The sequence below is a fragment of the Blennius ocellaris genome, assembly GCF_963422515.1.
Source record: "Blennius ocellaris genome assembly, chromosome: 15".
Classification (NCBI taxonomy): domain Eukaryota; kingdom Metazoa; phylum Chordata; class Actinopteri; order Blenniiformes; family Blenniidae; genus Blennius; species Blennius ocellaris.
In genome coordinates this window covers 6152647-6180539 of record NC_137664.1, presented here as the reverse complement: position 1 = coordinate 6180539, position 27893 = coordinate 6152647, and the positions used below count along the sequence as shown (strand labels likewise).

The window sequence follows — 27893 nt, the reverse complement described above, 5'->3', positions numbered from 1 at the left end:
GATGTTTGAATGCTTGTTGACAAATGATTATACCAACCTCCACATGTAGGAATTCTCTTACAATAAAGCACTAAACACTTTTTCGTTGAGAGTATGAAAAGCGCTAAATTGACCAATAGAATAAAGTTTAGTTGTATTCTGGGTGACATAGGAACATTTAAAAAAACGATTATGTGTGTTTGTATGTGCATTTTAAGTTTTAAGGAACACATTGGATCAATATTTCCAATCAGGCCCAGGGTGTGATGGGTTTCCCTGGCAACCAGTTATTTTGACACTGAAAGAGAAACACCTTGCAGGTTATGAAAGAACGGCACCACAACATGACTTCCATTTGGTTTCCTTTTTCTTTTCTTTTTTTTTTACTATAAACTCAAAATTACAATTTGTGTATATGCATGTGGTATAATCAACAGTTAAGTCCGTTCTCATACTTTTCTTCCATTCCAGCTACATCATTCTCAATTTTCAATGTGATAACATCATCCGAGCCTCTCAAAGTGTACCCGAACCGACGACAACAAGCCCTTTAAAGTAAGTGTTCTTCAGGTGTCGCACACACTCTGTTGTATTCTTCAAATTTTTGGCAATATTAAATCCCACAAGAAAAAAAAGAAAGAAAAGAAAGTACCGCTTGTTAGCTACCATTGATGCATCTCTGTACCAAAGGCAACGTCAGCAAATATTGAAATCTGTACAGGAATACATTATTTGGCAAAAGGAAACAAAAGATTCTGTGGAAATCCAGCCTTCCTTTTTTTTTTCCATAAATAGTTCAAAAATATTGCCAGTTTCTCCAAAACAACAAAATTTTTTTAAAATAAAAGACCTTGACAGCCACGTACCATACGATAAAAAAAGATAGTGAGACGTAAATAAAAGACATTTTTGCTTTTTGTACACGAGAATTAAATCGGTAATTTTAACAATAAATTAAAAAGGGAAACGGAAACATGACGGGGGGGAAATACACATCGGATCCTCACACACCCGCGCGCGCAGTCACACACTCACTCCTTAATTTTTTTTATTTTATTTTTTACAAGTGCACTATGTTATATTCTGTTTAAAAAAAAAAAAAAGTGTATAGAAAGAAAAGACTATTGAGATAAAATCCCGCCTTGCTTTGCGGTCTATCCGAGAGCAGTTAAAATTACCTGAAAGTGAGAGTGGTAGGTGTTTATTAACCCTCGATGCGCCCTTTTTTTTTTTTTTTTTTAAAGTCTTTCTTTTTTTTTCTGTGTATTGCTCATATATTTTTATAAGAATATAAGACATAACGATGTCCTCCTCTCTGCCTGGTTTGGCAATCCCCTCCACAGTTTGACGCCACATCCTTTCTCTTCCTCCCCCGATGCTTTGGCCTCAGAGTTCACGAAGCAAAAAAAATCTCAGCGTGGGGGAGTTTTATTTGGCTGACGTGGGTTTTTTTTTCTTCTTCTCATTTTTTTTAGTGAAGGAAGAAAAAAAAAAAAAATTGCAGTTGCACCAAAGCAAAAAAAATTGTCTTTTATGAAGAGTTTCTGTGACACGAAGGAGCCAAAGGAAAAGAACTTTCCAGAGTGGAGCAGAGAGAAGGCTTCACTTGGCTGGGTTTTTTTTTTCTTTGTTTGTTTGTTTGTAAACAACATAGCAAGATGTGTGTGTGTGTGTGTGTGTGTGTGTGTGCCTTTAATGCATAAAGTCGCGTGTAAACTTTTAAAAGTGTGAGAAAAAGAAAGATTCAAGTTGCGGGGGGCGGGGGGGGGGGGGGGGGGGGGGTGACGGCGACGTGGCCCGGCATGCAGGTGGAGCGATTCCTCGGGAGTGCTGGCTGCTGTGTTTCGTTTGTTTTGTTTTTCTCTAGCTGCCCTCGATCAGTTTGGCCAGCGTGTCGCGCAGCTCCGTCAGCTCGAAGATCTTGCCGTCGAGCAGCTCCAGCAGCGAGCGCAGACTCTTCCGGAAGGTCTCCCTCTCCAGCTGGATGCTCTCCAGCCGCTGCTCCAGGTCTCCCAGCCGAGCCTCCAGCGTGTCGTTCCTCGACTCGGTGTCCTTCCGCAAAAGAAAACGCGCAACGTCTCTGTTTTACGGAGTCGCCTCGGATCAAAATAATATCCGTGACGTTAACCTGCGAAGTGTCAAACTCACCAGTAGTTTCTGTGTGAGGGAGTCTTTCTGAGTCCTGAACTCATTGGCACTCTCGACCTCTGCTTTGAGTCGCTCCAGCTCCTGGAAGAAAAACAAAACCCAAAAACAAACAATAACAGTGAATGATAATAACATTCATACAGTTTGATGTTCCAATGCGACGGCCGCCTCGTACCTCCTCTTTGGCCCTCAGCGCCAGCTCCAGCTCCTCTATCGTTTGGTTGAGTTCTGTCTTTTGGGATTTGATCACCGTCGTTTGGCCGCTCACGCACTCCAACTCCGTCACCTGTAAAAAACATTTTTTTAAAAATCAAATCCACCAAATAAACGTGCCTCCAGGAAGCTGTTGGGATTTTTTATTTTTTTTTCCCTCCCCCCAACGTTCTCTCCCCGGTTGCACGATACCCGTTTGTGTAGACGCTCCGCTTCTTCCTGATAGGCCGCCAGCTGCTGTTTCCACTGCTTGACGTTGGCCGTGGACTCCAGCAGGGCCGCCGTCAGTTTGGCGTTGTTCCCCTTCAGCGCCGCCAGCTCCGCCTCCCAGTGCTTGTTGATGCTGGACGAACTGGAAACCGGCGGCGGAGGCGGGCCCGTCAGCGAGACCGTCGCCCACGACGAAATGGCGTTTTTTTTTGTTTGTTCGTTTGCCGTTGCGTACCTGTGTGAGAAGGGCAGTGCATTCTGGGACGGCTCGGCTCTGGCTTCGGGGGGCTGAGGCGTCTCCGGCGTGACCCTCTCGTCGTCCGTGCCGTTGACGCCCTCCGGGGTCAGGGGCGACTGCAGGTCGCCCGGTGCAGACTCCTGATTTGAAGCGGTGAAACGGAAGGCCGATTTTTTTTTTTTTTAGACACGTGTCAAGACGTTCATCTTTCATTCATTTTCTCTGTGTGTGTGTGTGTGTGTGTGTTGTCAGCTGTGACTGTCGCGAAGTAAAAGATCCCGTCTGTGGGAGGTTTGTCTGGGAAAATTCACGGAACGGGGGGGGGGGGAATGGTGACAGCAGGGTGTTTCCCTAAAAGACAAGACCGGCCGGTCACACTGACGACGGGAGAAAAGGAAGTCACGGGGAGAAATCTGCCACTTGTGTGAAGAAGGAAACGGCAGGAGATTCTGAGGAGAGTTGTTCAAGGACAAGATCGAGGGGGGAGGAGAGGTATTGTAAAAGTGATTCTTCTGTGGCTTTTACCTTGTTTTTAGTGGCTTTGTTGACTGACAACACATTCCTTTTACCAGCGCCACCCTAAGGAGAAATCATTGGGGAGGGCACAGGAGGCAAGAAAAGGTCACAGAGTGTTAGCTCGGTGGCTACGGGAGGAACGCGCTAGCGTGAGGGCGGGAAAAACACAACGATGGCCGCTGAAATCAGTCGTAATGAGCAGAAGTTCACAGCAGTCGTGCCCATATGCAAAACTCATGGTGCTGCTGATGTGGCGTAAAAAAAAAAAAAAAAAAACTTATATACGTGATGACAAGTCACCTGTGTTTGACAAATGGGTGCACATGCACGTGTTTCCATTAAATATCACTTGCAGAAGACTTTTGGCTTTCATTTTCACGCGTGACAATAGCGATTGCTATTGACTGAAAATTGTCATGTCCTGAATCAAAACGTGTTCTCAAACTTAAAACATCAGAGCTCACTGCGTGTTTTATGGTTTCCATTGTTTGAGACATCAGCCAGGACTGACTGTCCTCACTATCATGGCAAAAGCATTAAGCAGAAGCGCGAAGGATATAAAAGCCATCGACATTTTTCCTCCTTCAAAGTACTTATCAGCTGAAAGTTGCTTTTTTACTTCTTCAAAAGTAGCTGCAAACCTGAATCCTCTCGTCGACGGGCAGCGTGTTTTTTTTTTTTTTTTTAAACAATGTTACCTGAGAGGGCGTGCTGGTGAGCTCCATCTTCTCCTGAGACTTCTCCTTGGCCAACCGCGCCGCCTCCTTGAACTCCGCAAACTTATCTGCGAACTTGAGACGAGACGGGCGGCTGAAGATCCAAGACTCCGGGCGTTCTGCTTTTATACCTTTTTTTTTTTTTTTTTTTTAGTTTGGTCCTTCCCTCCCTCCCTCCCCCCTCACCTTTACCAGGTGGCTCTCCGAGGAGAACCCCAGGCCGTAGACCGTGTTGGCCCGGCTGTCGGCCCACTGGCCGAACTTCTGCGACGTCTTGGTGAAGGTCATGTTGGGCGTGATGGTGCTGTTGATGATGGCCTGGGGACGTCGTGAGAAGCACAGAGTACAGACGACGTCAAACACTGGCGAGAAGCCAACCGGCGAACTCTGGTGAAACAGCTTTGCAGGAGTCTGCGGCTGATTGGACGCGGTTTGATCGTAAAAAGAGAGATTGTCGTTTGCGTTCCCTCACCGCGCAATTACAGGAAGATTATTGATCAGATTAGAGCGGAAAGCCTAATCTGCCTTTTCAAATCTTTTATCTTGAGTTAAAATTGTTGGTTTGCATATGTGCATGGTACATGCAATATTCTTATATTGTACATATATTTCCAATAATTGCTGAGAAGGATATTAACAAAAAAAACTGGAAAAAAGAAAGAAAAAGAAAAGAAATATTGTTTCTGAGCTCCTCCTATTTTTGCAGGATGAAATTCAGAAATACAGCCTCGCTTGGCACAGACAATGTCAAAAACATGTGTTCTTTTTGCATTTTGGGAAAAAAAACACACTAATCCAGTGAATATCAGCCCATTTCTGCTTTTTTTCCCCTCTGAAATTAAAGAATAAAGAATCCGAACAGCTGACCAATGAGCTAAAAAAATGTCCCTCCGTCCTTTAAAAAAAACTGACACTGATATATTATGTAAATTACAGACTTCGGTAGCTCGTTCTAAGATCCACGTCACGCGTGTGTCTACAGAGAGCGAGCGGGACAAAACCACGAGGGCTGCGTGTCGTTTGTCTCGGGAGACTTCTGGTTGTTTTGGACGATTCCGTCCTCCAGCGGCACCGGCCCACCCGATTCACCACTATTTCCAGCAGAAGCACGGCTCACTCTGCTGCTTCAACAACAGCGCAAGTCACCGGCGGCAGCCTTGCGTAACCACGCTCACTGGTACGCCGCCGCTTTCCTCTCGTTCTCCCGGACTAAAATAACCAGTGTCACATAGATACGACAGGCCCGGCCGCCCCTTCAGTGCTCCTGCGGGGAGCGCAGAGAGCCAGGCCAGGTCCAGGCTGACTATTTACACGGGAAGATGAAAGCTTTATGACGCCCCATCCACAAAGCTCTCAACTCAACCTTTCAAACCTCCCCTGTTTTCACTCACCTTGGATCCATCCAGACTGATGATGCGATAAACGTTCCTCGTGCTGTCGAAGAAGTAGGAGACGGTGACGGCGTGTTTGCTTGTGGGAACCCAGTTCTTCTTGGTGCTTGGGTCGATCTGGAAGACGTGGGCCCGAGTGCTGAAGATGGGCTGCTCTCTGCATAGGAAAAAAAAAAGAAAAGACATACGACATCATATTTAATGTGTCTTTTCATAAAACCACCACCGACTGTCGACGCAGTACAATGCACGGGCATTTGAATCCTAATATTCTGGGATACTGTCCTGCGCAGAATGACAATTTGACACTTGTTTTCCCGGAATTTTTTTTTATCCAACCTCGTCTCGTTTCCACATTGACCTTGTAAGACGTGCTCTCGCTTCACTTCGTTGAAGGTGAAGGATGGATGAAGGTTTGCCTGAACACACCGAGTCGTTATGCAAAATGATGAGGCGTCTCTTCCATCAGCTCAAATTTATTACGTTTGATGGAGATTGAGATTAAAGACTCCGAAACCTGGCTACAATTATTGAAATGAATTTTTTTTCAATACCACTGTAATTTCAAAAAAAAAAAAAAAAAGAAAGTCATAATCACATTCACCACTATCATATTTTTTAAGAAATGCTGTGAACACTTGGCATCAGATGATGATGGTGGTGGTGGTGGTGGTGCTTCAGACCTCAGAGCTCCAGGATGTGTCGCGAAGCCACAAAGAATCAACACTTTCACAGGATCGTGTGGGTTCAGATCGATATTGCGACAGAGCTTCGTATGCTTCTATATTTGTTTTGGCAGGCACAGCTGCCGAGCCGCTCGTCGCTCATTTGGTCTCAACCCGACACGGCCAAGTGACTCCGGCCGGGGAGGTGTCGGGGGTGTTGCGTATATTCCATCGGGCTATAAGACTCAACCCGTGTCGGCCGACGTGAAGAGAAGCAGCGATGCCAAAGGGTGACCTGGAAGCACCTGTGCCAACGTGCAGAGATCAGCGAGGCGCTGGACGACTTCCAGGCATAGCGATGGATGAAAAGCTCAAAGGGTCTTGGATTAAAAGCAGAAAAAAAACAAGATCTGACTGTCCGGTTGCGACTGGCCATGCCGCTGAGGGGAAACAAAGAGGCCGATTTCTGATTTGAGATGAACTCAGTCTGTCTGGACACAATTCAGACGACTAAAGTATCGTGTTCCGCTCAAGTAAAGAAATTATGGTTAAATAACTTCAAACGAGGATAACATGAAACACTTTGCTGTCTTCCTTCCCCATCCACACAACTACTGTCTTTCAGATTTTTTATTTTTTTTTCACGTTGCCGAAAAGTCTCTAAACTTTAACTGGTGTCCCACAGGGAAAGGCACAAGCCCAGGAAGCCTTACTTCTTAAAGTCCTCTTATACTTACTTATTATATTTGAGCCAATAACGATCAATTCTTTCCTTTCCATGTATGTTTTTAATAGTTATGAACATACGCTTTGTCATCATTCAGCAACGTTTATTTAATCGGAAGTGTCGGGTTTTATGTTGCCAGACACGCAGAAATAAACCAACCCTAAAAAGAACGGCTGCATCGGTTCTGCTACCGTTGGGCTATAAGCTGCTCAGGACCGACAGCAGCTTTCATTAAGGCGCGTAAATCTGAGGGTATAGCCTTGAACTGTAATAGTGTCTTTATCTCGACGCTGGGCCCCCTTTTCAATGCGGACAGAGAAATTAGATATGATCCTTTGCCCGGTGGACGACTGTCCCAGGACTCCTACGAGACCCGGCTATTGTTCCCCTCGCTGGGAACCGCTCATCACATCTCAGTGCGTTAATTAAGTTAGCGGGGCCGAGGCTGGGCGGACGTTATTTAAAGACGGACACGGTTAATCAGAGTGGCGGCTGATAATGTGAGGATGTGTTCGTGGGATTCAGAGGCCGGCACTACCGTGTGACACGAGAATTCCGCAATGGTGGAATGACGAGAGTAGAGGTGGGGACGGACGCTACGGTCCGGGGTGAGACTTATTACAGCGCTTATTACTCTTTTATCTTGTGTGATGCATTCAGGGTGACAAACAGCAAAGGTGAGACATCAGACTCGCTCTTGAGCCGACTGATCTGACGGCGTTTACCGTCAACACATAGTTAAACAGATTAACAGAACACCCTCGCAAGCAGATTTGATAACACTCTCAAGGTGAAGGGGACAGAAAAATAATCAAAACAGAATTTATCAAACACGTCATTCTAGTTCAAACCTCAATGCGTGCTTAAATGTAAATATGTATTATGCCGAGACATTCCAATAAGGAATTCGAAACAACCAGAAAACAATTTGCTAAACTATATACAAGTCAGGATGTCAAATCAGATGCTTCGCCCAGATGTGCAACCAGGTCCTACCAAGACCAACACCATCATTAATATGGAGGAAACATTTGCTGTTCTTTCAATGGTTTTTGTCAGAACAAAACACTGATTTAGCATCAGCTTGAGAGGATTAACTAGCTTATGTCGCTACTTTAATTTGACTGCTAGAAAACACCCACAGTCTCTGTCTGTGGTGCTGTCGGTCAAAAGTCTGTTCAGGGTCCAGGAAGTGGATGTTGGTCATTTTAACATTTCAGGTGTCATCCATCCCAACAGCATGGCCGGTGCCCGGTGCTCTTGTGCGTAGTGTGTGTGTGTGCATGTGTATGCGTGTGCGTGGTGATTGTCAGTCCATAATCCCTTTTCACAATGAAACCCACTGTGGCATTCACAGTCTCAATGACAGGAATCTCACCACAGATGTTATCAGATCAGCAGTTCTCCACGTAGATACTTTTGACCGTAGCACTGGACGCACCCGTGCACACAAAAACGTGTGCACACCCACACACACACACACACACACACAATGATGCTTTCATGGTGACAAAGGCCTGCAGTGTTTGTGGCATAAATAATAATGTTCAGATTAACTTCCAATGACATACAGCGTGTCCTTTACCAGGACGTGTCAGAACCCTTCTTGGGACAATGAGGTTCATTGATGACTGTACTCTGGAAATTGATGGCGTTGAATAAGGCTGGATAAGTTAACCTGCTATTACTGCACAATATATAAGCAATGCTGAAAATTATAGATGACTTTGTTGAACCATGGGGCACAGGATGGGTGGGATGTTGAACATTTCTGGCTTTGGGGCTTTTGGGATGGGCCCGGCTGCAGCGATCGGCTGGTGACATCAAATCTCAGACTCCAATGTATGTTTCTCTGTGAGTCATTAAATGGGTGTCAAATTGTATTTACACTCATATCAAATAGAAAAGGCTTTGAAAATGAGTTTCCAGTTTTTCATTTATCAAGTTAACGTCACCAAACTATCAAGCTTTCAGTAAGTTTTAGTTTCATCAATATTGATTATGAATATTATAACAAATGAAGAAAATATTCTAAATTGTAGCCATGATCATTTTCATTTTTTTATATTATGATAATGATTAACATCGGTTTTGTTAAACTTTCTTTTCTTCTTTTCACTCATTTGGAATAATGCTTACTTTTATTTGACTGTCAAATCTGCTCATGTGCTCTATAAAACTGAAAGTGATCTGAATAGTACGTCATGCTGTATTTACAGCATTACCTTGAAAGTGCAAATGACGAAGAATTTAAAAAAAAAAACCGCTGACCACTGCCTCTCCGACTGTGCGAGGGAATAATAATAACCCCACATTACTAACTTAGCTGCTGCGTTGTCACGGCAACGAGGCCCACGTGACCTACGGGCCGGTCATGAGCCTGTGAACATCCTTCAGCTTCGCCCTGCCAGGCAGCGGGGCCTGGCAGGGCCCAGCCTCCCCTCTGGAACCCCCATATGCTGGTCGCAGGCCTCACTGTGGTCAGCCACACACACAGAGAACGAGTGTGTGTGTGTGTGTGTGTGTGTGTGTGTGTGTGTGTGTGTGTGTGTGTGTGTGTGTGTGTGTGTGTTAGCCTGCTGAGACAGAAGTATAAAGATAGAGCCCTATGTGTGTTTTGTTTTTTTTAAATACAACAGAAGAAATCAGCAATCGTTTATCTATTTACATATGTCTATATTCCCAACAATCAATCATCACAGATTTTAAATTTTTAACGACTTTATCTTCAGACTCAGACAGCCTGTGTGACATGTCGCTGCATAACTGTAGCATATGGAGCTCAATCCAGGCCAAAAGGTTTGTTCATTTAAAAAAAATTTAAATGCTTGATTAAAAAATAATTTTGAAACTGAATGTTCAAGGTTTGATCTTCAAATTTGGAAAAAAAAATTTAAACCACCATTCAAAATAAAAATAAGTATGAAAAGTTTTTTTTTTAACTTATATATCATTTTGATTCACCTCTGGAATTCTTTTGATAAAATCCTTTATTTTCATTTTTCACTCTTAAATATATATATATATATTTTTAATTATTTCTTCAGTTACAGGTTTAATGTTTTCAGATTATGATCTTATTATTTTCACATAAATCCTGTTTTCAAGTTTACATTTTTTCTTTCTTTCCCGCTTTCAATACTTTCTTTCAGATCGCATTATTTCCAGGTTCAAACTTTTGTCCCTGTTCTGGCATGGCTTACACTGAAAAAGGCTGTGGGATTTCAGCTTTTATTGTTGTAAAATTGGTTTCCTACCACGGTTAAAAAAAACACATGCAATGGAGCAATTGGTGCCTCTACATTGCATGCAAGCATGATTGTGGGGTCTTGTGACGGACTGGATTCAATTCTCCAGCGACCTGAAGGTGGATAAAGTCGCTTAAAAGAAATAGACTTCATTGAGAAATGGGATCCTGATGGATGTTTTTGGCGACGTTTGCAGCAAGCTGTACATTCGCTACTGATAGAACTGCACTTCAAATAATAACAAGCAGCTCTTTAACCCCTTTAATTGTATTAATATATTTAATTTAGTGGCCCAGAGGAGCTCCTGTTCAACACTAATGTCCTTTTGTTATAAGGCCATCAATTATGTAGAAGAAATATTTTTACGAGCATGGTTATTACTCTACACTGACTGCAGCCAAACTAATGCCCTTCAGGAGTAATCTCATTTTATTCATTTATGTTTTTTTAAAATGTACATCGTAGCAATTTTTTTTTGTCGGACAGCAGAAATATAGGCGATATATGAACTGCACTGTTATTTCCTAAATGGACACACGAGTTCTGCTGCAGAGTGTTACTGCCGCAACTGTCAACACGTTTGTTGTTGGTAAAAACACTCCCAACACAGGGACACCTTTGAACTTTTGACCAGAGAAACTATTTCCAACCATCGACTTCATGAGAAATGCAAGGAGAAGCTAATTTAAAGGGTGACTGGGGACGCACAGAGATGGGACATGCTCCCTGTCTGTGTCTGAGGAATTGATTGTTGACTGGATTATGACCATTGGCCTTGAGATTTACTGAGGATGTGCTTTGCACGAGGAGGTAAGCGGTTCACCCTCCTCCTGCTCCTCCTCCTCCTCCTCCTCCCCCTCCTCCTCCTCCATCCACAATATGACAACAAACCAATCACATGCCGCATCATCTGCTTTCATCTGGAGTAAGAACTAGGTCGCTCTTGATCAGGAGAATCACCATACATCTGCAGGTTCAGCTACATGCAGCACATCAGGCAAGTGACGGCCACTTCCACAGAAAAAAAAAAACAAAACGTGTGTAGAAAGATTTTTTTTTTGCTCATTCATGTGTTTTTTTCACAGCAATCACAAAGCTGCTGATCCCCCCGAACCGCCACATTGTATCGTGAAAATAGTAAAACACACATAAGCTAATGCAAAATGTCTTTCTTGCATCCGTACCATTAGATTTTAAAACAATACACTCAGGATTTATGGACAAATATGAATCCATCCGTCATATTTCAACTATATGACTGGTAGTGGAGGAACAGATTGGGATTATATACCATGGATGACACAAGCTGGACTGAACAGGAATAACTAGAGAGACGCTGGATGGCACAATAACATTCGAATGATCATCTGTAGACTGACTTCATCATTTTATTTGTCTCTCGTCTATTTTACTACATTGTATTTGTCACACATCATACATGGTAAAATAATCATTTTAGACTCAAAACATCCTTGTACTCTTTTTATGTAGAGAATAGGAAGTGATCGGTGCAGCCAGTCCGTGTATATTGGAGCAAAGATTGAAGTCAGAAATATAAATAAATAAATAAATAAATGCTCTCGGGCAAAAGTGTTCCTCATGTAGTGCACAAACGATTTGATTTATCTTTTTTACTTGGACTGAATTTGAAATGTCATTAAAAGAATCTTTACGCTTTAAGGTTAATTTGATCCTATCGATGCCCCCAAAGCAGGTGGTCTGTGAAGTTGTTATAAACACCTTGACGTGTTATACAACCTACGGAAGAGTACGAGGGGCCACTCATGAGAAATTAAACGACAGGAGTGAGATTTTTAAAAAATAATTTTTTTATTGTGCACTTTGAGAAAAAAAAAAGTCTAAATGTCAAGAATAAAGTGGAAACGTCTCCTCTGGTCCATCCCTAATACTCCTTCAATTAAGTATGCGGTTGCATAAATCCAGAAACTGAGTCTCGACAACGTTACAATCCATGCTGCAGCGTGCCGCTTCTGATCACTCAACCCACTGACATTTTACGGAGGAGTATTAGGGATGGAACCAGAGGAGACGTTTCCATTTTAATTCTCGACGTCGTGTTTCAACTTTTTTGCTCAAAGTACCTCATGGAAAAAAAACAAAAAAGAAAAAATACTGCCTACCACCAAGCGAAGTAATGCGTCCTCAGTAGGTCCATGCATCACATGTGTTCCTGGGGTTCGTGGTCTGATGCCGACCAGTATTATTTCTGTAATTAACTAATCAAGTTAAATGTGTTATGGCCTCAGCTCTATACGTATATCTTATTTACTTAGTGACAAAACACTCCAGTTACTTTACATTTGTGTGTAACGCAGCAATTTGATGAAGTTTATGGCTAATTCATCAAATCCTGGAGTTTTTTTTTTTTTTTTTTTAAGAACAGACCTTTCATGCAAGCTTGCACAACAGTCATTCCGCCTCCCCGTTACACAACTTGAGCAAGAGTTCATGTGAGAGACAGGACAGAAATGGCACACGGGGTTACAATTGCTCAGGGTGGAGACCTGGACACAGCGTCGCAATAGTTGTTCAAAAACAACAGGACTACGACAGTAATGTGCAAACTGAGCAGAAAGCTGTACCAACTGCTGTTTCCGTAAACACGTTCGGTGCTTGGTCTGGTCTTTTGCCATTTTTTTTTTCTATAAATAAATGGGTGAAACACAACATCTTCCCTCTACTAACAGTGCAGTTCGTGCTTGTAAACAGTGACTTTTCCAAAGAGACAAGCACAGTTCGGAAACACGTTGATAACTAATGTGCAATATACCAATGTTTTTCTTAATAACAACACCCAACTCCAGTAATGAATGGAACAAATATCCTCATAAATATCATTACCGGTGTCCTATTGTGTAACAATAAAAGTGGGATGACTTTTGTGTAACAACATGCTGCCTGCCAAAATTAGACGCTCACATCAGTACATTCTTTTTAAACATTATTTCAGCACAGAAAAAAAAACAGATATTAAACTTCTATTAGTGCTGGATTTTTCTTACTACTTTGCCGTTTGGTCCTAAAGACAATTTGCAATGATATAAATCACTTGTCAAACATGCTTAATGTGACTCTGTCCTAAACTAAAGACATGTTATGAGTCTGTTTGCAGCCTCGGGCTCTCTTCTAACTGTTCCAAAGACAAAGTTGAGGTGAAAGTTGTTGTCACCTTCAGGGCTCGTAGACTTTGAAACCACATGCTTGAAATGATAAGGCTTGCAAAATGAGAAAATGAGTCATCCAAATCACATTTTAATCAACTTTTCTTTGATATCCTTTACTTCCTTCCATTTTTAATTTCATTATTATGTTATTTTATATATATTTATTATATATATATTTATTACAATGCCTTTGAAGAGTGCTACTCTTTTAGGCACTTTGTAAACATTGTTTTTAAAAGCTACAATCTGAAATTGTGTTGTACTAATCTGTATTTATTTACCCTCCTTTTGATGTTTTCATTCTTCATTACTTTATGTGTGCCTCTTTACTTTACTTTACTTTACTAAATGTGGCTATTTAACCGTGCCCTCTGTCTGTGGTCTACAGTATGTTCTCTTTACAAAGTCCTTTCACTTTGTTTGAATTCTGATTCCCATGCTGTTTTTTTCCAGCTTCAATATTGTCTCTATTATCATCCATTATCAAAAGCCGTGATCGTCTGCATGATAACAGTGATCTTCCCGGTTTATGACCACCAAATCTGCACCAAAACAATAACAACAACAACAACTTATCACTCGTCATTCACACTGCCAGTCACATACCCCATTTTAGCTGGATTTGGTTGCCAAGTTTGAGTCTGGATCGCTGGCTGTCGGTGGTCCCTGGAGGGCGGTGTGGAACCGACTGGGGAGTGTGTGTGGAGGCTGGCCTCAGCTCCTGATCCGCTTCCCCCTTCCAAATAAAGCCGCTCCGCTTGCTGTCAAGTTTGGCGGCCGCCGCCGCCGGCGGAGCCTCTCTGCTTGCCTTGTTTGTTTTATTTTTGTTTTGTTTGTTTGTTTTTCAGTCCGACATGGCTCGGTGTGTTGTTATGCCCTTGGGTGCATCACTTCTTTCGCAGAGGAGAGGGGGGGGGGGGGGAAAAGAGAGAGAGAGAGAGAGAGAGAGAGAGAGAGCGAGAGAAGGGGGAAGGTTGGGTGTTGGTTTCATCCGAGCAAACGTGTCGGTGCATGCATGATGACCGTGAACGCAGCAGCAGCAGCAGCAAGCAGCGGACGCTAGTGGCTGCTGCGAACCGTTAGCCGATAAAAAACTCAGTTAAACGCGGGATTATGGAGCTCAACTCGGGTCCAGGCTGACAGCGAGAGGGAGTGTGTTTTATGGCCAAATTAAGCTGCTGCAGCCGCGCTTCTTCTTCTTCTTCTTCTTTTATATTCAACCCACAGTGGAAATAAACAAACAAAAAAACAACACCGTGATTTAACTTGTGAAATAGCTTATCCAGTCGACGTTAGCTTGCGTCAGGGTAAAATTAAAATAAAAAGGGGGAGAAAAAAAATGGCATTCACCCCTTGATATAAACAAACCGACCCGGATTTTTTTCAGTCGGTGGCTCTTTATCGAAGTCCTCGGTGCCATTAAAGTCCGTGCAGCCACGGGGAGGGGGGAGTATCACAGAGTTTCGCCGCCAGCGAGACGTTTAACGGAGCTCCGCGGCGACAGACATCTTCCCGGGCTGGGCTTCTTCATCCCCGCGGCTTCTGGAGGGTCGAACACAAAAGCACACTCGGTGCACACTCCGGTGTTTACCATCACGTCCGCGTCCGTCCGCCCGCCCGTCCGTCCGTCCGTCCGTCCTCCCAAGATTACGGCGGCGCGGCTCAGCCTCCAGCCGTGGACAAAGTGGTGGGATTTCACTGCCGCGCCCGCGGCGTCTCCCTGCGCTTCGCCTCAATTCGCTCCTGCCGGGAGGCAGACGGTGCGGGAACGCGGGGGTGCTGCTGCTTCTCGGTCGGCCGGTTCATCCTCTCTCATCGTCGGTCCCTGTCTGCCCTCTGTCAGCCCCTTGGCTCATTCATTAACCCAGCCTCATCATCATCATCATCATCATCATCATCACCATCATCATCATCATCCGCCGCCGCCGCCGTCGCTTCTGCCGCTGCTCTTGGTGAGCGGTGGTGCTGTGACGTCATCGCGTTACGTTACGTACTGACACTTCAACGTAATTGCCAATAAAGTGTTTGCCGAATACGGATTTTAGATACTGTTTACTTTGTGATTTAACTCATATTTGCACAAATATAGACATACAAGGGAATTGATTTTAAAGCTATTTCAAGCAGATTATGAGATTTAGAATGATGAAAATCAACAGTATTCCACAGGAAAGGGATCTTTGGGTCAAAAGTGGACCCACAAAGGACAGAGGGCAAACACCATTTAACCTCAAATGCATGTTTTTCAGGTAGTTTTGTGTTTCCCCCTGGGGAGGAATAAAGCTCTCTCTACTCTACTCTAGAACATGTTACCTCCTCACAGGAATGTTTGGTCCAGACATGAACATAGGACATCCTTGCAATGAGGCATGAGTGATGGTAAATTGATTTTATTTTTGTACTTTACACTGTTAATGACATTCACACACTCACACCCATTGATCTTCTGATGTCATCTCTTCCTATCATCGTGAAGCAATTTGAGCTTCAATGCCTCGCTCAAGGACACTTTCACATGTAGACAAGGGGAACGTGCAACCTTCCAATTGAGAGAAAACCACTCTTAACAAGGAGGCCACAGCTGCTCCATAACCACTGCCCCACAATGTAGCCTACAATAATATCAGAAACCTTATTGTGGCATTTTGAACCACGATACAGAGATGAAAAATAAGAAAAGCGAGATTGAAATCCATCAAAAAGACATACAAATGGTACAAAGACTAATACAAAAATACATTAAAGTTTATGACACAAAAAACAGTGTGGTTACAAAGACAGCCACAAAGAAGTATTAACTGAATAGAAATCCCCCCCCCCTCCAAAAAAACACATTAAAAAAGACATTATAATCAAATAGAAACACAACTATCACTGTAAAACAAACAAATCGACTACATGGAAACACAAAAATGAGTACAGATAAATTACAAAACATTGATGAAACAAACACACTGGTGATGAGTTGTTTATGTTGTACAATGGCTAATATTTCTTATATGGTTCTATTGATGAAAGGCTCATGACCAATACTATAAATCAATTATATTGGATGATTTGTAAGTATGTAAAGACAAGTTCCCACACAGGAACGTTTGCCCGGATACAACCTATGGACAAAACCCTCCCAACTCAGTCTGTCATTTCCCACATAGCATCCCTGTCACATGTCACGGCGTGACCGACGTAGACAGGTGTCAGCCTGACTTTTTCATTAAAGTGTGAGTGAAAATTAAAGAAACATAGAATTTTAAACACCAAATACCAGTATAACCTTTTATGCAGCATATTAGCCTGAAAATGCAAGTTATTCCAGCTATATTGACAGATGAACATTGCTTTGTTTGGCTGTTTTTGCAATGGGTTTGTTGCACAGCTTTGAATATGACAGACTCATGACACTGGATCCAGGCTCCAAGCACAACATTATATATAGACCTGGCAACGGAAAAAGAGGCAGAGACTTTTAATGAACAATGCAGCATTTTTTTTTTTTTTTTGGGGGGGGGCTAACTGAAATTCAAACAAGGCTACAAATAATGAAACAAGATTGTCTTGTTAACAGCATTAATCCAAATGTGAGAGTTCACATGGTGTGAACAGATCACAAGTTAACCCTGCATGTTGCAAATGCTTCAGATGAAACACTGGAAGGCCAGTTTTCTATTTCAAGATAACGCTGAGCATGAAAACTCAACTCCAACACACTTGTTTTAGAATGGGATCAACAGAGCAGCACCGAGTCGTTCAGGGAGACTAAAGCTAATTTATCTGGATATTTTCCTCCAAGAGAAACGCATAATGGATACAGTGAGAGAGGATTTTGCACATTCAGACGTCGACGCTGAAATGACAGCGTTGACAACGGATGACTTTGCAGGAATAAACCCCGAAGCCAGTGATGAAGTGGAGGACCTTCGAAACAGGTACGGTGGTTCACAGACCCAACGTTTTTCATAATGAGATTGCCGTTTTTCAACAGTTCTCAAGTCACTCACATGTTTGTTTTATTGTGACAAATGTCATCTTTTTACATGTACATTTTGTATTTCTTTGAGTAAACTCCATTAATGCCTTTGCGTGCATGTTTATATTTTAGGCCAGCTATGGAGGACTTAGAAATCAAAAGTGTGAAATAACCTGTTTGGTAATATAAGTATGAATACTGTGCCATAAACAAATGAATAATGCAGCAGTGCCGATCATTGAAATGATCAAATTCCACAACATTCTCTTTGTAAGTAAGTGTCATTAAATAGGTTAAACAAGTTCAAATATATGAGTTTGCACAAAAACAGTTTTTTTGCACAAAGTTTAGTGCCAAAATACTCTAGCAAATGCAAAAATAAGACAATTCTGGTTTTAAAGCCAGAGAATATTACATACAAGTGTCCACGATCTGTTTGTTGGGAAAATTGGTTTTTTTATTTATTTGATTGCTTCATATGATTTGTTGATATTTCGCTCCTTACATTTTCAAAACACTACCTAACAGATTTAAAACATTACTTTTAATTACCTTTGTATTTATTTATTTTTTCCTGATTCAGCTTGATATATGACAATGCACGCACACACACACACACACACACACACACCAAACCTTGGTGATCATACAGTCTTCAGGGTCTGAAGACGAGAATAGAATAGATTAGAATAGAATAGAATAGAAAGACTTTATTGATCCCAAAGAGAAATTCTTCAAACCATTCTTTTGACCGGTTTGCCAGTGCTGTGTGTTGAGAGGGAGGGATGAAGGCAGTTGGCGTTGTGAAGGTGGAAACATGCAGACCACGTGAAGTTATTGATTTGGGTTTGGGATGAGAGGATGGAAGTATTGACTCTAAATGGTAACGAGTGAGTGTATCTGTATGTTTTAATTTTAATAGAGAATATGCATACTTATGACGCCTCTGTCTACCTCATTATCACATTGCTTACACTCTTCTTTCAGTTTACGTGAGGTGGTCCACGATGAGAGCGTCCATCCCAAGATGCAATGCCTTATGATGGATTCTTCCTTCTCTATGGTAACAATGCAAGGCGAGGACAGTGGAATCGCTTGGGAGACGACTCCCAGTCGCTGCAATACGCCGTGGGCATCTGAGGGTGGAAACCAATCCATGGAGTTTAACTATCCAACTGCAGCATGCTCTGCAACACCCGGGTCACATCCAGCTGGGAAGATTATCTTTGTCATGGATGAAGACTTGATCTCGAGAAGGAAGAAACCCAAAGAGAGGTTGAGTGTGCAGAAAAGTAAGCAGGGTCAACGAGAAGCCCTTGGAGAGAGCTCTGATGACATCTCAGGACGGCCGGAGTTGGTGGAGGTGTCTCAACCAAATGTGAGACTCGAAGACACAGACCGAGAGGAGTGCATTGATCCCCTGGAGGATAAAGAGCAACAGTTATTCAGTTTAGTGTCCGAAGGCTCTGAAATCCTCAACATTGTAGTTCCTCTTAAACTGGACACTGTGGATGAAGAGCAGAGCAAAGAAATGGTAGACAATCTGTCATATCTGGAGGAGAGTCCCATTGTTAAAGCCAGTGTGGAGAGCCATGATAATGAGATGATGGTGTCAGCAGATTTCACAGGAGATGACCAGGAGAAACCCTCTGCTCCTGCCGCCGCAAATGCAGATCCACCTGGGGCTCCAGTTGCCAGGCCTCCAGTCCGAGGACCTGCTGGAAATGTGGACTACTTTGAGGCGTTTACCCTGATCGATGCTCCGGCTCCAGGAAGTCCCGCTGTAGTCTCAGAGGGAAGGTTGGAACCAGAAATGGATGCTGCCAATGAGAACCCGGAAATTCAGAATCCTGAGCCACTTCTGGAAGACAGTTCTGCAAGTGTGGATACTGACAGGTCAGACCCAACAAGTGTGGTGGAAATCACCAGTGAGCTTCTCGAGGAACTTTTCTATGGTGGCACAGACAGCTATCTTTCAAAAAGTTTCGATACAGCAGAAGTAGGTGGAGCGGCCAAGAGTGTTCCTTTGAGGCTTCCCTCAAAAGCAAGTGGTTCGAATTTATTTGGAAGCCAAGAAGACATCCTGACTCCCATTTTCCTGCCCGAGGGACCTCCAAAAATCATTGACCCCATTCTGCTGGAGGAGCCCAAAGCCATGGCCTTTCTTTACACAGACCTTTATGAGGAAGCACTCGGCAGCCATAAAAAAGAAGAGGATGCGCAAAGCCTGACCTCGGAGAAGTCCTTTCACAGCAGGCATTCAGACCGAGAGGCTCGGGGGTACTTGGAGAAATATGTCCTCATAGATGAGACTCCTGTAGTGGAGGTGGATCCAGGAGACGAAGACAAACTGCCGGCTGAAGGTCCTCGGATTCTGACCCAAGAACTGTATGATATCTGCGACTTTCTGGTCCAGCCTGAAACATCTGAGTTGCCAAACTCGGAGGAGGAAATCACTGACTTCTTCAGGTCCAGTGGTAATTCATCTCCATGTGATATAGAGCCTTTTCCTCGATCGCTTGAAGAAGATGACACTCAAAAACCGACTAAAAGTAAAGCAAAGACACCGAAAACTGTACCGGTCAAAGTCCCACAACCCCCAGTAGACCCACTGAGCATCTCAAGCTTTGAGTTCCCCCAAGCGGAACCGGACTGGGAAGTTACAGATGATCACCCGATGGCCATGGACGATAAAGACGTCAGTGCACCTGCAAATGAGGAGCTACACAAACATGACTCAGATGTAGGCAAACCCGTCGCTCCCCCCCGTAAAAAAGCCACATCCGCTCTGAAGGCATGTCTGGATCTAACGCCTCTGACTCCAGTTGATGTTGAAATTCCGGAACAAGAGGAGGCTGGAATAAAAGAGCAAAGGGAAGAGGAAAAAGAAACAGCATCACCAGTGGAAACCGCAGACGAGGGCGATGGTGATGGAGAGGAAACGATACCCGTTTTCTCAGATGTTGATGAAGCTTGTAATCTATTGGCCACATCTTTGGACACAGACGTTGCACAAGAAAGTGATGATATTATTGTCAGAGACATGGAAACGGAAGAAGGAGTCTCGAATGAGACTGAAACAGCTGCTCAACAAACTGAAGCACAGGAGACCCAAGTTAAATCAGAGGAATTGGATAAAACAGAGAAACAAGAAAAAAATTCAGCTGAAGCTACTAAAAATAAAGGACAGTGTGTCATACTTTAGTGTTAACTTCAAGTATATAGTGATATATATTCTCCATCTGGTTTGAAAAATTAAAACACAATTAGTCTGATATAACTTCTACGCTTTTGTAACTCTGCTTACACGCTCTTCAGATTTTATATTCTCTGTACAATTTTTAGAATTAAGCCTTTTTTTTATAATTGTCATTATCACAATGGTAAATTATCCTATGTTTTTTTTTTTTTTCAGGTAAAGCCAATCTCTCCAAGAGTAGTGCATGAATCATCGTATGACAGCAGAAGTTTGAGTCACGAGTGCAAATAAAACGGTTGAGCGTGCATGTGAGTGTGTGCGTGTGTGTGTGTGTGTGTGTGTGTGTGTGTGAGACGTGAAGGACGCATCTTCAGCTATAAATAAGCCTCCTGGCTGTCAACCTGACACCTCATCTTAACTCAGGGTCTGTGAATAGTGTAGGAAACCATGTGCTAACCTGCAGTCACATGTTAGTTGGCGCTTTTGCCAGATTACATGTGAGTCTCTGGTTAATGTTGAGTTTTTCTTTCTTGTGAAAAAAACAAAAAATGTTAGTTTGTGCGTCTACACTCCTTATCCACATAGAGAATGTTACTTTCAGAGAATGTTGGATGTTTAAATGCTCTTAGCTTATTTATAATGGAATGGTTTTACTGAATTTCACCGTGTACTAAATCAACCATGATATTTCTGAATTATATGCCACGAGCCGCTTCTGTAATTGCCATGCTTGCTGGCATAAAAAGTTTGAGAAACATTTGTGTTTATGGTTTCTTACTTGCCATTGAAAGTGAAGCCAGGTACCTGTGGTGATTCTACAACACTGTTTGTTTTTAAAGGGCAATTAGGAGACAATATATGTGGAGTCCCTCTTCAAGTGTGTTTATAGAACTGGACTACAGCGCTTATTTTGTGTTTTTTTTTTCACTGCTAAAAAAATTAACCGATAAGAATCTGCAAGGAAAATTATGAACACTCAACTTGCATAATTTTGAAACTATCATTTCTAATTGCTAAAGATCTAAAAGATTACAACACTTCATATTTTTAAGTTAAGAATTAGGGAACTTTGTAGAACATGTAGAACATGAATTCTGGGTTCTTTTCTTTCACAAAATACATTACGGACGTATGATCCATACGCATTGAAGCATTCTGACATGTTAAGAATAGTTAAGAATAAGTCAGTAATAACTGCAACACTTTTGTGCGAGTTGGGGATTGCAGTATTTATTCTACACAGGGTTTCATTAATGCTGCATAATTTTTGCGCATGCAGCCGCCTCGAGTCCTGAATCCAAATGTGCCATCTGGAGCTCAGCAGTGATCCTGTTCGTGTTGACCTTGAAGAGGAGAACCTGGAAACAACACATGCATCCATCAGTTTGCACACAAACAAGGTATGAAAGCGGGATGGGGAAAAACAAATGTAAATATGTGGCAAAAAGATTTTTGGAGTTCATTTGTCAAAGTCACGGTTGTGTTTTGAGAGTTTCGAAGATCCTGTTCCAGATAGTTAAAATGGAATTTGGCGACATCCAGTGCAGCAATTATTCCACTCCATGATGTTGTTCCTCCACGTCGACAGGTGGCAGCAGTGATCAAGTTTGTCCAACAACCAATCACCAAAACAAGCCTCATGATCATAGAAGTGTAACACATAGAGCAGATGCACCAACAGATTGAGGACTGGCACATGGTTATGCTCAACAGTTTATTATGAATTCGTTTTAGTCAACAGTTCATTCCTTAAAAACACATTTTTTCGGTTATTTATAATTTGCCAATAACATGCAATAATATACCACACTGAATCTCAATATTTAATTGTTTCTGTATTTCTTTGACATTTGTTTCAAATTTTGTATGCAAATTGTCTAAATCATTCAGAATCACAAATACTTAATTGTACATTGCAGAAGAAATATATTTAAAAAAACAACAACTGAAACTGTATGTATAATAGGTATAAATCAGTCAAAGCTTGTTATTCCAATACATTGAAATACTGACATCCATCATGCCTTATTGATGTGTTTGATGGAAATTTGAAAAGAACAAAAAAAACAATGCTATATGGATTGCCTGTGTTTGTGCAGGTAGTAAACTAACCAACCAGAACTTATCCATGCAGATTCAGGCAACCTGAGTTATTCTTCGAGTTACACTAAACAAGTTGAATCTGAACAATGTGGCTCATTGTCGCCACCTAAAGTACAAGAGCTGCATTATAGGAATATTACATTGTACCTCGAAAGGCAAGTTTAGTTCGGTTTCGTATTTTCTGCAGTCAGTTTGTGTTGCACTAAAAACATCTTTTAAGTGTACGCGTGATTCTGTGTCGTATTTTGTCACATTTTGAGGGAATAACCGTCCCGGTTCTAGTTGCTGTATCTCTACAGCCGCAGTCATTTCTTTCTGCCGGCTGCTGAGTTAGCTTCGTGCTAACCGCACGATGGACAATGTCCTCGATTTTCGCTCCTCTTTGACCCCCGGAGAAGACGAGTCAGAGGCCGGCGACGGCTCCTCGACAGAGGACGGACTGGTGGACGCCTTCGGGGACCTGGCCGCCCTCCCGGTGGAGGAAGGAGAGAGGAGACCGACGTGTTTACGGTGCCGGTAAGATGAATTAAACCGAAGCTAATGCTAACTAGCGCTAAAGAGGGCTCGCTGTGCTGCTGCTGTGTTGAAGTAAAACCTGACATGTGTTCATCTTTTTTTTTTCCCCCCACTCACAGCCGCCCTCAGAAGGTTTGTCTCTGTCCATTTCTCCCACCACAACCCCTGGAGGTGTCCACCTGTCTGTATGTAGTGCAGCATCCTGCAGAGGTGAGCCACATATCACCAGTACTACTTTACTGTCTGTGTCACACCAACGAGCGTCTTTCACAACACACCCACTGTAAAGGGGAATCACATGGATTAAAAAGATGCCAAGTTTGAGTTTATTCCTCTTAAAAGTTACTTCACCTGAATATGTAAGCAGTAGCTGTCAGCAACTAGGATGATATTCATCAGTTTCTGCTCAGTTGTTGGAATATAAGATAATGTTTGTAAAAAAAAAAACCCAAAACATGTGATACCTGTAGTCATAATAATTTTAAATTGCAGTCAGTCTGACCAATTCTGAAAAGAATCTTTGTGTTGAACTAGACAAGTCATGCTTGATTAATCCCCACATTTATTACCCATCCTATTTCTATTATGGTCAAGAGTCTTGTTGTGGGATTCCATTTTGCGAGCATCTTGCCCTTCTCTTGCCTCAAGGCCACCGCTGCCCGCCCCAGAAATGCCTGCCAAACACTCACACGACAGAAGCAACGGCACTGAAGTGCTGCACCATCAATATTGATAAGAACAGCGACCACCAACCGTTATAAAGTGGGACCATGAACTTTTATCAGCCAGAGACGCAAGGCAGCCATTTATGTGTTGCTTATAATAAGCTGCAGTACAAATATCACGTAACGGCAGCGGTGCACTTGAAAGTCAAAAGCAGAGATATGCAGCTCCTCTATCATCCTACTTTCTTGGTTTCTGTTTTTGATGTGCTCCAAGTCCCGAGTGGCCACAGCAGATTATTGATCGCATGTTTGTATTGGCACTGGTTTTACTCTGGTGCAGCCCTCAGTGGGATTCAAACGCCAACCTCTTATTCAGAAACACTGCCGCCTGCTTATGATGTGCGCTACCGAGAATAACTGAATATTTCAAAAGCTGGTCAGTTTGGTTCTTTTTGTGGTGGATTTATATTTGTAACTGTTGTATTTGATTTTTTTTGTTTTCTCCCTCATATCTTTGTAGTGAGTACGTGTTTCTGTGTGTTTTTATGTCATTAAGATATTGATAGGATGAATTAATGTATGATATGGTATCACTTTTGTTTCTAATTACAACAAAAAAAACACAATGATAAGGAGGCAAAATCTGTCAATAGTTGTTCAATCTTGCAGAATCACTTTGTACCACAAGATGGTGTAATGGGCTGCTCAGTGTAAAGAAAGAAGCTTGTAAATAAGATATAAACAAATGTACAACATGCTACTAGAACAAGACAAAAGCATTAAGTGTGAATATGATGAATGTATGTATGCAGTACTTGAGTATCAATACATATCCTAGAACATATTCCGATTACAGGTCAGTTATTGACCTCACAGGCATGCAAACACAGACGATATGAAAAATATGGTTTTTACCAGGAACCCATACAGTGAAGACGGAGTAACATACCTGGAGTTTCTTTTGAGTTTCAGTTTCAGTTTCTGACTCTGACCATTGAGATATGCAGCATTACAAATAATCGGTGACACATTTTTTGACGTCATCTTGCATTTCTCCAATTTTTTTGAATGTTTATATCATGGGTAAACAATCAAATCTTGTTCCCATCATTGAAATGTAGATGACATGTTTAGGAGAGGGTGACGAGTCCCTTCTCTTCGCTTTCAGGAGAGTCGAGTGCTGCGCACAGTCCCTCTGCTCGCCGCTTGTTTACCACAGGGGAAATGCAACGTCATCGTTGGGAGACGGTTCAATGAGGAAAAGTAAGTAAGCTGTATTTAAATATGCAACTTTAAACCTTGGCTGAGTGACCATATTATGTAACATAAGATAATATTCACGTTTCTTCTTAAGCAAACCATTATGAATTGATGACTGTCACAAAATACAATATTTAAGAGTCTGGCTGAACATGAGTAGAGTATTTTCCACCCTAGCTTTCTCAAATCAGAATCAGATGGGCTTTAATAATCCCTGGAGGAAATTCTTTTTACATAACTCTACACAAAATGAAGGCTAGTTAAGAGTTAAATACAGAGAATACATATATATATGCATGCAGTAAGAGATAAGCTCAGCGGTGACTGGTGGAGCACCTCTTTTTAATGGTCAGAGCACTTTTTTATTGATGCATTTATCTCAAAAACTAAAAAAATAGAAAAGTACGTGACTGAATATATGTAGAAATGTCGATTTCAAAACAAAACCTTTTTCTGCCATCAATCTCAACAGCTTGAACTCTCATTTGAATCGTTGACTCACCAAGATCTATTTCTTCCATCTCTACACCGACGTTCCGCTCAGGCACCCGGAGCTGGCTGCGGTGTGTCGGGACAGCCGGACCTTGATTTTGTACCCGGGGCCCAAATCCCAGAACCTGGAGGAGCTGGTGCAATGCGGGGACGTGAGCGCCGTGAAACATAACGTGATCATCATCGACGGGACGTGGAGCCAGGCCAAAAACATGTTCCTCAAAAACAGCCTCTTCCACCTGCCTAAACAGGTAAGGTGGAGGAGGAGGAGGAGGAGCTTGCGTCAGATAGAAGCAAAGAATGAATGCTCCATGGATTTTTTTTTTTTTTTTTTTTTTTGTGAAAAACTGCAGCCGTAATATAATTTATTCGCAGGATTTATTTTCTTAAAAGAAGGCCAGATTTTGTGGCTGATCAGTTAAAAAAAAAAGGGAAATTTGAGGCCGAAGTGGCATTATCAATTAGTAGTAGCTATGGGAAATGTTTCATGGTGTTCGTCCTGCAGTTCACTTGTCTGCAAGTCGTTTTGCTTGAATATTGAACTTGTCTGTGTGCCGGTCGTACATGAATACAAACCGATTGATCCCCTCTGCTCTGTCTCTTCAGGTGCAGCTCAACAGGACTCTGTCCAGTCAGTATGTGATCCGTACGCAGCCCTCCAACATCTGCCTGTCCACGCTGGAGTGTGCCGCCGTCGCTCTGTCCATCCTGGAGCAGGACGAACACATCCAGGAGGTGAGGACATCAGTCGTTTTTTCTGTGTTTTTTTTTTTTTAATTATATAACAAAAAAAAAAAAGGCACAAATGGTTGATTCATGCCTTTTTAAAGTGTCAAAACATGTTTCCCCTGCAGGTCCTGCTGAGGCCGCTGAACGCCCTGTGCTCCTTCCAGCTGCAGCACGGCGCTCAGATCCATCACAGCAAAGAGCACCTGCTGAAGAACGGCATGTACGACAAGCCCATGCCCAAGAACAAACGCAAGATCAAGAGAATGGAGAAGCTCATCACCGACCACAACATCTGCCCCAGATGAGACGGACTTCAGAACGGAGGCCGGCTCTCTCGTCTCGTCTCGTCTCGTCTCGTCACGCCGCTGCTGCGTCGGACTGTTATCACGCAGCAGCACGGAGCACTTCTACAGGACTTTTGTTTCATTTTGTTTGAGCATAATTGTAATTTATATATTTTTCATTCGTTCAAAGTGAATTCATGACGAGTTAACGTTTTACTTGAAGCGCTGCGCCGACAGGAAATCAGGTTTATCGGTTTAATTTTTTGAAAGGCGGGGGGAATAAAAAATATGTTTACATATTTCCAACTTTGGACTTTTATACAAAACTACGTCGGTTATTGTGTGGTCACATCAGGAAGGGCTGACATTTCTTATAATAATCATCTTCTTTCACGTAAAGAATGGCGGGGGGAATACCAAAGAGACAAGACACAGCACTGAAATGAGTTGTGAATTGTACTACACTGTATTTTAGGTTTCCACTGCTTCATTCTACAGCGATAATTTAATACTTTTGTATAAAATGCCTGTTGAATTTGCATTTGTGGCCTGAAGAAGGTTTTATTAAATACAACACAAAACACTCTGAAGCATTCCGGAATACTTTTGTATGGCATGAAAATAGCATCTCAGTAAAGTACACATGAATAACGGGTCTTATTGTCATGTGGGGGCTTCACAATATGCTATGATACTATGATAAATAAAACACATTGCAGGCTGCTGTTGTGCACTATTTTCCTTTAAATATTAATGAGTGTGCTAAAACTTAATGAAAGTGTTTGTGGAGGTTTTATTCTGATCACTTTTAAAAAGATGGAAAATTACACGAGCAGAAATTTCATTTATTCATTATTTGTTCCTTTCATAAAAGTGGACGAAGAGTTTGTTCACTAATGCGTTCTACAATTTCAAATCAACACCAGGAATGGAAAGGAGCCACATAAAGAATATATTTCTTACATTTATCTGCCCCTTACTTGGGGTGGTCTGATATCACATACAATTGATTGAGGGCTTTTACCTGAGTATTTTATAACAGTACATTTTCTGATAGACAATATATTTCAATACATCTTTTTATATTGTTTGTTGTTAACTAACATTAGGAGGGAAAGATGAATTAAAACATCTGACATGAAATTCAATATGAGAAAATGTTTTTCTCTGTGAATTTGGTCGCTTTTGTGCTTTCTCTTGATTTTTCTCCATGGCTGGTTTATTTTTGTACCATTCCCTTGGTATTTCAGCATTTCAGTATTGGTTTGTGTGCCCTTCCCTTGGTGTTTCTCCATGAATGTGGTGTTTGTTTTTGCCTGTCCCTTGTTTTTTCAGCATAAGTGTCGTTGGTTGTGTGCCTTTCCCTCGATTTTCTCCATAAATGCGATTGGTTTTGTGTCTTTCTCTTGATTTTCTCCATAAATGTGATTGGTTTTGTGCTG

General features: G+C 42.2%; 3 protein-coding genes across 5 annotated transcripts; 2 read left to right on the top strand and 1 right to left on the bottom strand.

The window, feature by feature from the left end:
- Positions 1 to 338: 338 nt before the first annotated feature.
- On the bottom strand, positions 339 to 15083 carry homer1 (homer scaffold protein 1). 3 transcript variants are annotated; one of them, XM_080509586.1, is made up of 10 exons: positions 13843 to 15083; positions 5412 to 5568; positions 4207 to 4338; positions 4003 to 4095; positions 3314 to 3367; positions 2786 to 2928; positions 2533 to 2692; positions 2303 to 2413; positions 2128 to 2208; positions 339 to 2031 (listed from the first exon to the last, which is right to left on the bottom strand). In XM_080509586.1, the coding sequence occupies exons 1-10, from the start codon at positions 13845 to 13847 to the stop codon at positions 1843 to 1845; spliced, it is 1125 nt and encodes a 374-aa protein (XP_080365712.1). In that variant the 5' UTR covers positions 13848 to 15083; the 3' UTR covers positions 339 to 1842. The 3 variants fall into 3 exon arrangements, with proteins under 3 accessions (XP_080365712.1, XP_080365713.1, XP_080365711.1); XM_080509587.1 differs by lacking the exon at positions 3314 to 3367; XM_080509585.1 differs by lacking the exon at positions 3314 to 3367 and having other exon boundaries at positions 2533 to 2928; positions 13843 to 14126; positions 14828 to 15083.
- Positions 15084 to 16964: 1881 nt separating this feature from the next.
- LOC308140083 (uncharacterized protein) lies at positions 16965 to 21089 on the top strand. The gene is made up of 2 exons (XM_080509750.1): positions 16965 to 17162; positions 18191 to 21089. The coding sequence occupies exons 1-2, from the start codon at positions 17038 to 17040 to the stop codon at positions 20406 to 20408; spliced, it is 2343 nt and encodes a 780-aa protein (XP_080365876.1). The 5' UTR covers positions 16965 to 17037; the 3' UTR covers positions 20409 to 21089.
- Positions 21090 to 22857: 1768 nt separating this feature from the next.
- Positions 22858 to 27099, top strand: dtwd2 (DTW domain containing 2; the record flags this gene model as incomplete). Its single annotated transcript, XM_080509887.1, has 6 exons — positions 22858 to 23021; positions 23141 to 23231; positions 24855 to 24949; positions 25491 to 25689; positions 26045 to 26173; positions 26293 to 27099. 6 exons carry the CDS (start codon positions 22858 to 22860, stop codon positions 26470 to 26472), a joined length of 858 nt encoding a protein of 285 aa, XP_080366013.1. The 3' UTR covers positions 26473 to 27099.
- Between the last annotated feature and the right edge of the window lie 794 nt (positions 27100 to 27893).